At 26.8% G+C, this 13,679-nt stretch overlaps 2 protein-coding genes across 2 annotated transcripts; both read left to right on the top strand.

Annotated features, from left to right (window-relative positions):
• The first annotated feature begins 5,411 nt into the window (after positions 1-5,411).
• On the top strand, positions 5,412-8,485 carry LOC111301251 (uncharacterized). Its single transcript, XM_022896787.2, has 4 exons — positions 5,412-5,779; positions 6,109-6,365; positions 6,788-7,239; positions 8,036-8,485. The coding sequence occupies exons 1-4, from the start codon at positions 5,670-5,672 to the stop codon at positions 8,291-8,293; spliced, it is 1,077 nt and encodes a 358-aa protein (XP_022752522.2). The 5' UTR covers positions 5,412-5,669; the 3' UTR covers positions 8,294-8,485.
• Positions 8,486-8,893: 408 nt separating this feature from the next.
• LOC111302065 (uncharacterized) lies at positions 8,894-10,628 on the top strand. Its single transcript, XM_089744307.1, is given in 3 exon segments — positions 8,894-10,074; positions 10,076-10,142; positions 10,238-10,628. Coding segments are annotated over 3 exon segments (396 nt in total). The 5' UTR covers positions 8,894-9,928; the 3' UTR covers positions 10,421-10,628.
• The last annotated feature ends 3,051 nt before the right edge of the window (positions 10,629-13,679 follow it).

Raw genomic sequence — 13,679 nt, 5'->3', positions numbered from 1 at the left:
TTTTTTATTTATTAAAATTTATCAAAATGCATGAATCATTTAAATTAAAACTCAAGTTCATATTACAAAAGTTTAGAAAGCTAGTTTGATGGTTTCTTGTTATATATTTTTTAAAAAATTTTATTGATTTTGAGTATATTTAAATCATGTGATTATATTATATTTGAAATTAATTACCATTAAAAAATCAAGAACAAGATTAATAGTTATATTTAATTTTTTAAATATTTATAATTATTAAAATTAAAATTTTAATATTATATCAACTAATCACATTCTTATTAAAATTCATATTTTAATATTTCACAATGGATAAAAAAACAAACCGTGAAATCGGAAAAGAGTTGACCCAACAAGTTGCAAAATCCCAATGAGTTGACAAATCCAAAGCAATGGTTAGTGTATTATATACTTGTAAAAAATTTTTAAAAAATAAGAGTAAATAATTGTAAATTCTTCTGTTATACTATCACTGCAAAAAATAAAAAATAAAAATGCAGCATTGTTTCATTACACCCAATTGCCTCTGCCTCCCCCTTCCCAAAAAGAGTGCTATCATGAGCCTGCGCTCAGGAATTTCTTTTTTCTTGAATGTTTAACATAAGGTAGGGGGGGCCAGTTTGGGTCACTCGGTGTCTTAATTTTTACACGATGGCGCTTTCTGACTGGTCCGGCTGGTCTTCTCTGCTCAGCAGATCTGGATTATTCCCTGGTCTTCGCTAAAATGCGCATGTGAGGGTACGGAAACCGACGCTGACATTTAGGGTCGTTTCCTCCGAAACCCTCCACGTTTCATTTATTTATTTATTTTTATTTTGATGCTAATTATCATGCTCAGAGTCGCCAAAGTTGTTTTTTGGCTTATAGTATCATGCTCTCTGTTCACTCTACAAGTGAAAAAAAAAAAAATGTAATTTAATTTAACTGATTTATATAATTTTTTTTAAATATTTAATCAATTTAAATTCCAAAACTTAATTTTTTATTTTAAATTATAAATTTTTTTATTTTGATTAAAAAAAAGGTTATGGGATTACTATTGGTGAAATAAGTTGGAAGTTGGTTCATGAAGAATCCAAAAAGAAAAAAAAATGAGAAGGTAGAACCTCACTTTCTTTACCACTTTCATTATGTATATATATTTATATATTTATTTATTTATTTACATTTATATATGAGTAGAGATTCACTTTTATTAATGAAACCTTTTTTTTTATTTTTGAATCAAAATTAAATTTATGATTCATTTAAATCAAAATAATAATTTTAAATTTAATAATTTTGATCTAATGATCCAAAAAATTATAAGAGTTATATTAATGCAAATGAATTCCTCCTTATTATATTTAATTAATGTTTAATTACTTTTGTAATTTTTATTTGTCATCATCTAGGAACATATTAAGAAAAAAAATTTTACTTTTATATATTTAATATTATAAATTTAACTTTTTTCTTAATATTTATTTTCTATACTTTTTATCATCAAAAAGTAAAAATTTTGAAAATAAATTTTAAATATAAAAAAATAAGAGAATAATGTGTTCAAAAATGAAAAAAAAAATCATTTTGAAACATAAAAAACGAAAAAAAAAAAAAAAAAAGAGATAGAAAGAGTTTTAATTTATAAGGGTTAAATTACAAAACAAATGTGTTGTTGCCTTTTAAACGGGAGAAAAGCAATTGAAGTGATCTAAGGCTAAGCTGACCCAATTGTTGCCCCCGAAAAAGTGCACTTGGCTGTTTTTATTTTTGCTATGGTCATATATTATTATACGAAAGAAAGATGAATTAACTTAAATAAATTAATTTTTTTTCTTATCCCTAAACTGTAATTTTTTAAAATAAAATAATTAACTTAGCAAATAGGTATTACTTTTGCAATTTGCATAATATGAAATCTATAATGATTTGTAGACTAAAATTAATGAACGTGTTTAGCTATCTTTGATCAACTGATTTCTTGGCTTCCACTTCCTCAGTTGTCTTACCAAGTTAGCAACTATTTACTAGCATTTAAATAAATGACATAAATGATAGGGGATCAAAATTAAATGTCACATGGTCAACTTGAATGCTTTCTACTGAGATAGAGTTAATTTGAGCAATGACAAATTGAAATGACTTTGAAATTTGGGCGCGTAATTCTTTTCTTCAAATGGGATGTTGAATTTTTTTCTACATGTGACATTGGACTACACAATAAAATCTAACTCTTTTTATATCATAAATCCCACATTATTCATCCTAAAATTCAAACTCATGATTTTTAAAATGAAATCAAAATAAATTTTAATAATTGAAGTGTCCCCTTAAAAATAAGATTAATTGAGTATTAGTTATTATATTGAGATACTTTAGTTCCGTAGTTGTTATTCGAAATCAAAGTATTTGGTCTTTTTAGAAGTGTTAGGTTCAAAATTCTTGTGTTGGCAAACTATTGTATAAAAAAAAAAACAGAAAAGGAGAAATTCTAAAAGATTGATTAGAACAGGAGCTTGAAAATGATTATTTCTCTAAAAACTTGGTTTAGACAATGCATGGGTTTCAGTTTAGGTCTAATCTTTTCTTTGTCCCACAGATCATATGTGAAATTGGCCTATGTCATATATAACCAAATAAAAATTGCCATTATGGCTGGTAATATAACAGTAGAAGAGAAAAAAATGGCAAAAAGCATAGGATCAAAGTGGTGAAGTAATCCCTTGGATACCATGCCATTGGATAAAGATTTGCCAAAAAGTAATAGAAAAACCCCAAAAAGAAACCGAAGGTAAAAGTGTAAACAAAAAATATATAATTTCATTCTTATCACCCTAAATACAGGAAGCTAATCGTGATTATAAATAAATTACCCCACATTAATTATTGGTTAGGGTTGTCTCAAGTGCATACTAGTAGTTAGAATTTAATATTTTATTTTGCGAGTTTTGGTTCGAATTTTAAGATATTGAAGATATAATTTTTTTTATATATATAAAAAAATCATAGTTTAAAAATAATGAAAGAGTTACGAATATTAAAACTTAAATATCATATTTATTAAATGACATGTTTTAAAAAAACTTATAAATTAATTAAATTAAATTTTAGATTTGATTAAATATATTTTTAATTTATTATCAATTCGATATAATTTATGAAATAAAATAAAATTTATTCTTTGTTATGTAATTAATACATATGTAATAAAAAAATTTTGTGCTAGGATTGCCAAACTTGCAAATAGGATCTTTGACGAAAATATTCATTGAAAATTGGTGATAAAATTAAAACAAAAAAAAAAAACGAAATTCACAATCAAATGAAATCAACACCATGGAAAGAGAAAGTGGGCAAAGCCCTAAAACCCAGGGATTTGGTGTGATATTGGAAACATGGGTGGTCCAATCTGCCCTCCAAAACTAAAAGTCAATTGCGAAGGTTTGCAATTTGCAACCACATTCACATGGCTACACTGTAATGTATTACTGGCTGTTTCTAATTATTTTCTTCCTTTATAAAATTATTTTTCTGACAAAAAATTATTAAGGTCAGTCGAGTCACTAGGGAAGTGAGACAAAAAACATCACTAGCTAAAGACACCAAATTAAAACAGAAGAAAACATGAAAAAATTGTATAGTTCACAGTTGGATCGTTTTTATAAAAAACAGGTCACGTGGCATTGATACTTATTTCATGAAATTATTTAAATTAAATTTAATAATTCATATATATATATTTTAAGTATAAAATTTATTGTATTATGATTCGTAACACATTGAATACGAAACATATTTTTTATTTTTTATATATTTATTTATGATTATTTTAAAATTTTAAATTATATTATTTTTATGTTTTTTATATTATTTTTGTAATGTATCTAAAATTATTATATCTATTTTAAATAAAAGTGTAAAAGTAAAAGGGCTCCTCCAAAAAAAAAATTGTTGAAAACTTGCAGTGAAATTAGTTTGATATGAACCTCATAATTAATTTATTTAGAAATCATTTAATTACTGGAAGAAAATATAAGTTTGTCTTTATTTAAGATTTACTAATAATTCGCCCTTTAAAAAAAAAAACAAAGTATACCTAATAACAGTTTTCTTTGTTTTTTGAGTTTTATTATTTCTTCACTGTTTTGAATTACCATCTTTGAGTAGTTGTGATGGCACTTGGTCACTCGATCATTTGAGCTTCTAGAAAGCAAGTAACATCAAAAGGTTGGGAATATTTCCTTCGCTTGACGACTATCGATTTGAGAGCATTTCGGGTATAATTATTTTTTTTATTGCAATTCTCTTATTATTATTAAATAATAAAAATTTTTATAAAAATTTACTATTTAAGATAGTAAATTTCATAAAAAAATTTAATGAATGTTGTATATTTTAAAATTGAACTTATATTTATTGTTTTATTAGTATATAAATTTTATATATTATTAATAAATTAAATGATATTATTTTATTAATAAAATAAATTAAATGATATCAAATAATTTTTTTTAAATATTAATTTTTAAATATTTATTTTAAAAATTAAAATTTATTTATTAATAAAATAATATTATTTGATTACTATATATATATAATATCAAATATAAATTTTTTAAAATTATAATTTATTAATTATATTATAATAATATATTAACATGTTAAGCGTGTTACGTGAAGATAACATGTTGACACGGTATTGATCTTTTCCGGTAATGGTGATATGTTGTTAATTAAAAATAATTTATAAAAAATAAAAATATAAGAAAATAATATTTTTTGAAAATTTTTGAAAAAAATGAAAATAATTTTTTACTTAGAAAATTAAAAATAAAAATATACTCCTTTTGTCCTAAAAATTTGTTATTTTTTAAATTTTTGTTGGTTAAAATTATTATTGAAAAAATATGAAAAAATATAATTTAAAAAAGTTTGAATGAAATGGTTTTAAATATATATTTTACAAAATTTAATAAATTTTAAATAATAGAGATCAAAGTCATAAAATTTTAATAAAAAAGGTAAATTCTGACAATTTAATTGAGACAAAAGAAGTATATAATTTGAAAAAAATTCTAAACATTAGCAAAAAAATAAAATCATACCATTTTGGTGTAACTTTTTAATCTTTCTTTATTTTGTACTTTTTTTTTTGGTTTTTAAAACTCTTTTTCCATTTCTTTTTCGTCTTTCCCTAGTATCAATAATAATAATAATAATAATAATAAATAGTGTAATTTGGTAAAAAAAAAGAAAAATCCTAAACTTATTTGATTTCCCTTTGGACCCAATCAAAGCTACTATATGACAACAGTATTAAAAAAACTTATAACAAAGCCCATCAAACCCAATCCATTGGACCAATTCTACTACGTTTACGAAAAGTCCCAAAATAAAGAGATCAAAAGTTAATTTTGTGTTTTTTTTCTTGCTTTTTGTGTTGTTACTTTGAGAAAGCAATGTTTTGGAATGGCACAGTTGTGTCGTTGTCTCAAGACAATGTGAAATTTGGAAAGAATACGATTGTTTCTTCACATTGAAGGTTGTTGTTACCTTTCTTTCTCACCTCACTGACGAATTCTCCCCTTGATAGAAACTTCTTGGAATTATCAATTAATGCTTTAAAATCAGCACCCGCACAATTTTTCTTCCAGAATCTGAAGCAAAAACAAAAACCTGGAGAAATTATGGACTCAGGAGGAGAAAAAAGAAGGGTGGTGGTTGTTGGAGGTGGGATTGCCGGCTCTCTCCTTGCAAAGTCTATCCAATTCAATGCAGATGTCACCCTTATCGACCCGTATGCTTTCTTTTTTCGCTTTCTCAAAATGATAAGTGGTTTTTGTTTCTTCAATTCAATTCATTTCTTGTGAAAAATTTTCAGACTGAATTTTAGGTAACAGAGCAGCTGCCTTGAATTTCTGGGTTTATTTTATTTTTCCTCCTGAAAAACTTTTGCTATGTGTAAATGACATACTATTTGTAGGATGAATAGCTCCCGTAATTGTCTATGTAGTTTGTAATTCTGACAATTGATTGAACTGAATTTGGTAATTCTGACTGTCAATTTACAAAAAGAAATTGAAGCAACTGCCTAGTGATCAATGGAAGAGTTTGTTTTCATCTCAGGAAGGAGTATCTAGAGATTACATGGGCAAACTTGAGGAACATGGTGGAGCCATCATTTGCCGAGAGATCAGTGATAAACCATAGAGATTACCTTACTAATGGTCGTGCCGTTACATCTGCTGCGATAAATATCACTGACACTGAAGTATTGACCGAAGATGGCTTTCTTATTGCTTATGATTATCTTGTTATTGCCACTGGACACAAGGATCCTGTTCCCACAACTAAGATGGACAGACTTAATCAATACCAAGCAGGTAAAGAGTACATCAAAACTACAGCTTTGAGGTGTCGAGGCAATTAACATATTGCAAATGTTTTGTGAAATTAAAGTGTGTTATTTGTAGGTATATTTCTAGCTGCAGAATTCATTACTGAAGACTCCACTTAGGTTTAATGTAATTGACCATGATGCTTCAGCTTTCAAATATTACAAAATATTCAACACTTCTATGTATAAGGCTCCGATATGTCTTAAGTTACAGCTAAGTCTGCCTTAGTCTTGTTAAAGCTTTGCATTAATTATAGGGTCCAATATGTTATGTATAATGCTATAATAAATTAAGGAACAACCACATGAACAAAATAATGATATTATTGTTTTTTTTTTTTTCAATAATATAGAACAAATTTGCATTACATTCTTTTCAAGTTAATTCTATTCTCCATATGCTGACAGAAAATCAAAAGATACAATCTGCCCATTCTATTTTGATTGTTGGAGGAGGTCCAACTGGTGTTGAACTTGCGGGAGAAATTGCCACCGACTTTCCAGAGAAGAAGGTTACTCTGGTTCACAAGGGATCAAGGTTGCTGGAGTTCATTGGCGCAAAGGCTTCTGATAAGACTTTAAGTTGGCTGAGATCGAGGAAAGTTGAAGTAAAATTGGAGCAAGCAGTTGACTTGAATTCCACTTCAGATGACAGCCAAGTATATCAAACCTCAACTGGAGAAAGCATCAAAGTGGATTGCCATTTCCTTTGTGTAGGGAAACCATTGGCTTCAGCGTGGCTTAATGAGACTACATTGAAGACTAACTTGGATAAAAAGGGAAGGCTGATGGTTGATGAGTATTTGAGAGTCAAGGGTCGCAGTAATATATTTGCAATTGGAGATATCACTGATATTCCTGTAAGTCCTATCCCGAAATTTAATCATATTTATTGAATTTGCTTAGGCCAGCATGTGATTTTTGTTTGAAAAGCAAGCTTTATTACTAGTTGGTACGTCGTAACACAGCCACAAGTATGGTTTATTTTGAAACCAAAGACATAAGAGTAATGAATTCTTTGCAGCTGAAGTTCCACAATCGTCAAATACAAACACATTCCACAATGATTTTCTTCCTGCTAAACCTTATTTGACTGTCTCTGAGGGTTTATATGGGGAAATTTTTAAATAAGTATGATTGACACTTGTTAGGGCGTCTCTATATACTATTGTCGGTACTCTTATCTTGTTCTTTTAAAGTGTGGTTGCACTTAAATATTCAGTTTTGACTTGGCTGGAAGAGGATAAAGAAGTCCAGTTTCAAGCTTGACAGATTTATGTGCATTTTTACTTGCCTGTATTGGCCTGTTCCCCCTATCAGAAGTTGTGGATTTTCTAATATGTTGTTCAGTATATACTCAATTACTCTTGTATTGATGCTGTCTGAACGGTTGTGATTGTTGAAATAGAAAATATGTCAAATATGTCGAATATTAACTGAGCTATCTTTGTCCTAAGTCTTAATAATGCTACTTGCATTCACATATAGGATATCTTTTGATGTTACCTTCTAATCTGCAGTTTTATGTATTGAATGTGTCTGTACATCTTTTTAGTTTGTTTGAGCGAGAGAAGTAAAATGGGGGTTTTGTGCCATCAGAGAATATTTAATACTTCATTGATAAAATCTAACATTTTGGACAATGCAATAATCCAGGAACTCAAACAAGGTTATTTAGCTCAAAGACATGCCTTGGTGGTTGCTAAAAACTTGAAGCTGTTGATGGCTGGAGGAAAAGAAAGCAAAATGTCCAAATATGGGCCTGGTTCAGCAATTGCCTTGGTTTCGCTTGGAAGGAAAGCTGCTGTCGCCCAATTTCCTTTTACAACCATCAGTGGATTTGTTCCTGGCTTGCTCAAATCCAGAGACTTGTTTGTGGGCAGAACAAGAAAGCAGATGGGCTTACAACCTTAAGGGTCCATTTGGATCCCTAGTTGGCTGTGGTGTGGTGCGGTTGGTACCTTCAATCTCGCTGTAATTTCATTTGGATTACTTGACTGTGGTGTAGTGAAGCTGTTTTCATCGCGCTGGTGCTTCAATTTCTCACTGGAGCTCAGAGGTCCTGTGAAGATTTTGAATCTTCATCCGTAGCCTTGATTCCCATTATATCCATGCTTCCCCCCCCCCCCCCCCCCCCTTTTTTTTTTCTCATAACAATAGTGTAGAGACAAAAGTGCTCATACCATAGCATTTTTTTTTATTTAACATTTTTTAAATAAATTCTTTAATTTAATATAATAAAGAATTTTTTACAATATAAGATAAACTAATTAATAAAAAACTAGAAATTGAATAAATATATAAAATAAATAAATAATAAATTGAACAAATAATTTTAATAATTTTTAATTATTTATTAACTTAAAAATTTAAAAATTTAACATTTTTATATAATAAAAAATTTAATTTAATATATTTAATAAAATTTTTTATTTTATTATTATTCTTACTTTACATTCAAATATATCTCATTATTAGTTTTAATCTGATCATTATAATAATTAATTTTATATCACAATAATAAATTTTACTTTTTTCATTATTTTTAATTTTATTGAAATTAATTTCATCTCTCGTCCGTATGAATCTTAAACTATAAATGTTTAAGGACGTCTAAAACAAGTCAATTTGACAATATTGTATTTCATCATTTTCCCCCTCTTTGTTTTGGTAGGGATGCAGATATTCATGATTTTATAATGTTTATTTATTTATTTATGTTTTGCTATTGATTGTATGTATACGATGATTTGTACTTTGTCATAATTTCTCGTAAGATTGGTGATGACTGATGCGAGATGTATCTGTAATTGTTTGTGAAAAATGATTAATAAAGGCACAGCTCGTTTGATATAAACATTTACGATTAGTCTGAACCAAACCATATTTAAAGATACACTGACAATTTTTATTTGTTTTGGTTTATTTTTATTTATTTTATGTTAAATATATATATATGTAAATTATAAAAATTATTATCACATATAAAATATATATTTTTAACTTTTTATATTTTATATTATGTCATTTTAACATTACAAGATTTATCTGCAACGGCAGAAAGAATACAGCTTGGAGGCATTTTTGTTATTCCAAATTGCTTATTATCTCAGGAAAAAGTTAAGAAAACCCAAATAAAGGTTTCAGAAACGTCAGGTTTTTCCAAGTTCAACGATTCTGAGAAAAATATGACATCATGATCTTTTACTTTTAGATACGATTGCATTGGCAAGTGCCAGACTTCTACGTGAACCGTGTGGATTGAAGTAATGGTGACTGTCATTCGAAACGGCGCCGTCAGAATTGAGAGAGATGATGTTTTTTTCTTTTAATTTATATCGATATTTAAAGTTACAATCATTTCTCCAGAAATGGCTAAACTGGCTGCACCATGCAATCATTTGCATGAGCTCTACCTTCAAATGCTCCACTCTATAAATTGGGAGCTACCATCCCTACTATTTTTCACATCTCTCTCTTCTCTCTAGTTCAGTCAAGAATTTCTTGCCTAAACAATGGTAGCGGCATTTACTTCAAAGGTTGTCACAAATGGGGCATTGGTTCTGGTCTTATGCTTGCTGGTTTTGCAAGGAGTTTCTGGTCTCTTTCTTTATTTATCTTCAAGTTTGTTTCATTTGCTTATTTGGGTTTTTGTTGTTAATGTCAATGAGTTCATTTTCATGTTTTGCTTTGTTGCTTTTTGACAGGCCGCTGTGTTTCTGGCCATGGATGCTTCTATGAAAATGCAGCTCAAATTAGAAAGGTTCATTATTCTATTAAGTTTTACAATGTACCCTATTTCTCCTTTCGGTTTGATCATGACTTGAAAGAAACTTATAAAACTCTTCATGCTAGCAGATGCTGCAGACTGATTTGAAGGAAAAAAATGAGGTAGTGAAGGCTTCACTTCATGGATCAACAGGCAATACTGCAGTGAATAGAGAAAACTTTGTGGGATGGGAATTAAGGACAGTGCCTTCAGGACCAGAGCCATTGCACCATAATGGTGGTAGCTCTAAGAAGCCCCGGACTGATCCTTAAATATCCCAGCAGAGGAAATTAAGCTTTTTTTGTTTTAGTGTTTTGTTGGTGCTTATAACATAAATATAGTTGGTTTTCATCTACACTTTTGGAGGTGTAGGTTTTTGTTCAATCATGAAAAAGACTTTTGTCATGGTCTCTCATCCTTTTGTTGTTTGTTTGTATGAACTTTTGATCATATAAATGAAAATCTGAAAATCTAAGTGTATTTGACATTAATGGTTTGTACATTTATCTTCCGCAAGCTGAGAAACATGCTCTTCACTTTGGATATGTCAAGTTATCATATGGCCTAAAGCAAACTAAGCTTACTTCACTGTAGATTATTGATGTTGATGTCTCTTAAAACTCTGTCCCTTCTGTTGGATTATTACCTGGCAAAAATAGCTATTGAGTACTGGAGGAGAGATCCTCCACATAATTAAATTTGTTGCATATATTGAATCAAGATGTGCCCCGTTTGATTCTTACATTGTTTGTTCTTTTCAATGAAAGTTTAATGTTCCATAGAAAAGACAAAGATAACAAGTTCTATGGTAAATGGTGACGTCAGAGAGAGAGAGAAAGACGTGATTGTTTTGGGCGGCTGAATCAGAGTTGCAGTGCGGCAGTGTCACAGTCAAGTATGACCATTTGTAGTCGTAGCACATTTGTGGATTGGAAGAGTATCAATGGAGGGTGACATCGGTCATTGGGTTAGGATGGGTGCCAGCTGATCTTCTAGTACCGCAATAACTAACCCTCAGCCAAGCTTCATTTGCCAACCAAATCTATATCTCCATGATGGAAATCAAAGATTTGACATTGCTGATGCTAGTATGACTCCCTGGTGAAATTATTCTCTTTCATGTCAGGTAAGAATCAGATATTTAGATCAGCACAATGATCTGTCCATGGCTGGGCTGAGGGACATTCTAAAAGCCCGTAAAGTTGAATCACCAAATTCAAGTTGGGTTTCGGTAGGACTATAAATCCAAAGTTGAAGAAAAGGAACTCAGGAATTAGATTAGTAGCTCACTGTGCATTAATCATAAACAATAACAAAATTCCAACAAAACAACCTTTTTTGAGAAGTGTTTGGTTGAGAGAAGTAATATTTTCTCCGGTAATTTTTTTTTATAATTTGATTTTTTGATTTTGTTTATGAGAATTACTTTTAAAAATAAGTGTGTATTTGATTGGGGGAAAGTTTTTTTTTTTTTTAATCTTAGTTTTTGTAATTTGATTCATAGAAATATGATTATTGAAAATTTTTAAAATTTTTAATAGTATCAAAAAACGAAAAAGTAGAGAATAAAAACTTTTTATCTTCGAGATTTTTTAAAATTTAAAAGAAAGACGAAATTTTTTTTCCATTTGCCTTCACAAATTATATAAATAACATTGTTTTTCTTAGAAACATAGTAAAATTTTTTATAAAATATTGTGAAAATAATTTTTTTCTTAAATATATTTTAGACACAAATCATGTTTTTAACATAATATTATTAAAACTTATTATTAAAAATATAATTTTTGTTAAAAAGATAAAAAAATATTTTCTATAATTCAACAAAAGAGATATTTCTAAAATAAACAACTTGATATTTGTTAAAAATATGAAAAATTATTTTTTATAATTTAATAAATATAATATTTTTAATATAAAAAGTTTTTGTTGAAAAGATAATATTTTTAAGATAAAAATAAAGTCTTTGTTATAAATATATAAAAAAAATTAAAATTAAAAAAGATGACATTTCTAAGATAGAAAACACAATTTTTATTAAAAAAATAATATTTTTAAGATAAAAATACAGTATTTATTGAAAACATAAAATATGTATTATCTATAATTTAATGAAGACAAAAACAACATTTCTAAAATAAAAAACGTAATTTTTATTGAAAAGACTATTTCTAATATAAAAGCATAGTATTTATTGAAAATATGAAAAAATATATTTTTTAGAATTTAATAAAATTTACGTTTTTAAGATAAAAAATGTAATGTTTATTGAAAATATGACGTTTTTAAGATAAAAAATAGTTTTGGTTGAAAATATGAAAAAATATATTATCAAAATTCAATAAAGATCATATTTTTAAGAAAAAAATATAATTTTTTTTAAAGATAATGTTTCTAAAGTAAAAATATAATCTTTGTTGAAAATATGAAAAATATATTTTTTAAAATTTAATATAGACAATGTTTCTAAAATAAAAACTTAACTTTTGTTGAAAAGACTAATTTTCTAAGATAAAAAGTAGGTTTGTTGAAAATATGAAAAAAATAAAAAGTAAAATATCTTTATTTAATATTATTACATATAAAATCTAAAACATATTTATTTAACGATAGAATAGTAATTAAAATTGTAAGATTATATTTGCTAAAAAAAATTTAAATTATTTAGTTTGAATAAAGATTACGTGTTATTCATGTGTCATATGTTATTTATATGTCAATATCATAAATGTTATATGTTATTCATATAGTAAAAGATTCTATTAAATAATCTTACATTTTTATAAATCAAATACAAAAATTTTATATTCCTTAAGCCAACATAACTCAAGAATCACACATTTTTCTCCAATGTTACTTTCCTCTTAAATAATTTTTTCTCCAAAAATCTAAAAATTCGCGAACAAAACACTCTTTAAAGAAATTAAAATAATTGTTTTCATCTCATATGTGTAAATATTAGTAACATTAAATTGTAATCTAGCATGAAATTAAAATTGTTGCTTGATTCATAAATAATTAGGTAAAATTTAAATATAATTTTTTAGGTAAAATTTGTATAATTAATTTCATAAAAAATTAAATAAAAATTTAAATCGATAAATTGATAAAATTCAATGTAAAAATCAATAATACATAAAAAAATATTAAAAATATAATTAATAATTAAAATTTAACTAATAATTATTTAATGATAAAAATTCTATCAAAATTTTTACTAAAAATACATATCTAAAAAATATATTAAAATTTTTTCAAATTTTTTCAAATTTTACACACTTTATTTATATAACAAGACCTTTTAATTTATCAATTTTGATTTTTAATTTTAATTTTTATTTTATGATTTTTAGTAAATAATTTTACAAATTTTACCTAAATAACTTCATTTAAGTATTTCTTTATATCTCTATCTCTTAAATTCAAAAAATACATTCATTTGGTGAATAAATAACAAATTTTAATATATTCATAATTCAAGATTTAATTTAATTAGTTCATGCAATCAAAAAAAAAAAAATCTAATAAGTT

The sequence above is a fragment of the Durio zibethinus genome, chromosome 15, assembly GCF_047325235.1.
Source record: "Durio zibethinus cultivar Kanyao isolate XHJ-2024 chromosome 15, ASM4732523v1, whole genome shotgun sequence".
NCBI classification, from domain to species: Eukaryota; Viridiplantae; Streptophyta; class Magnoliopsida; order Malvales; family Malvaceae; genus Durio; species Durio zibethinus.
Note: the sequence above shows the minus strand (reverse complement) of the source record. Positions and strands in the feature narration are given on the sequence as shown.

Excerpts from the sequence above, each read along its gene's own strand:
- LOC111301251 (XM_022896787.2), top strand. The coding sequence starts at position 5,670 with ATGGACTCAGGAGGAGAAAAAAGAAGGGTGGTGGTTGTTGGAGGTGGG. Across the intron at positions 6,366-6,787 it reads ACTTAATCAATACCAAGCAG|AAAATCAAAAGATACAATCT; the intron begins GTAAAGAGTACA and ends ATATGCTGACAG. Across the intron at positions 7,240-8,035 it reads GAGATATCACTGATATTCCT|GAACTCAAACAAGGTTATTT; the intron begins GTAAGTCCTATC and ends GCAATAATCCAG.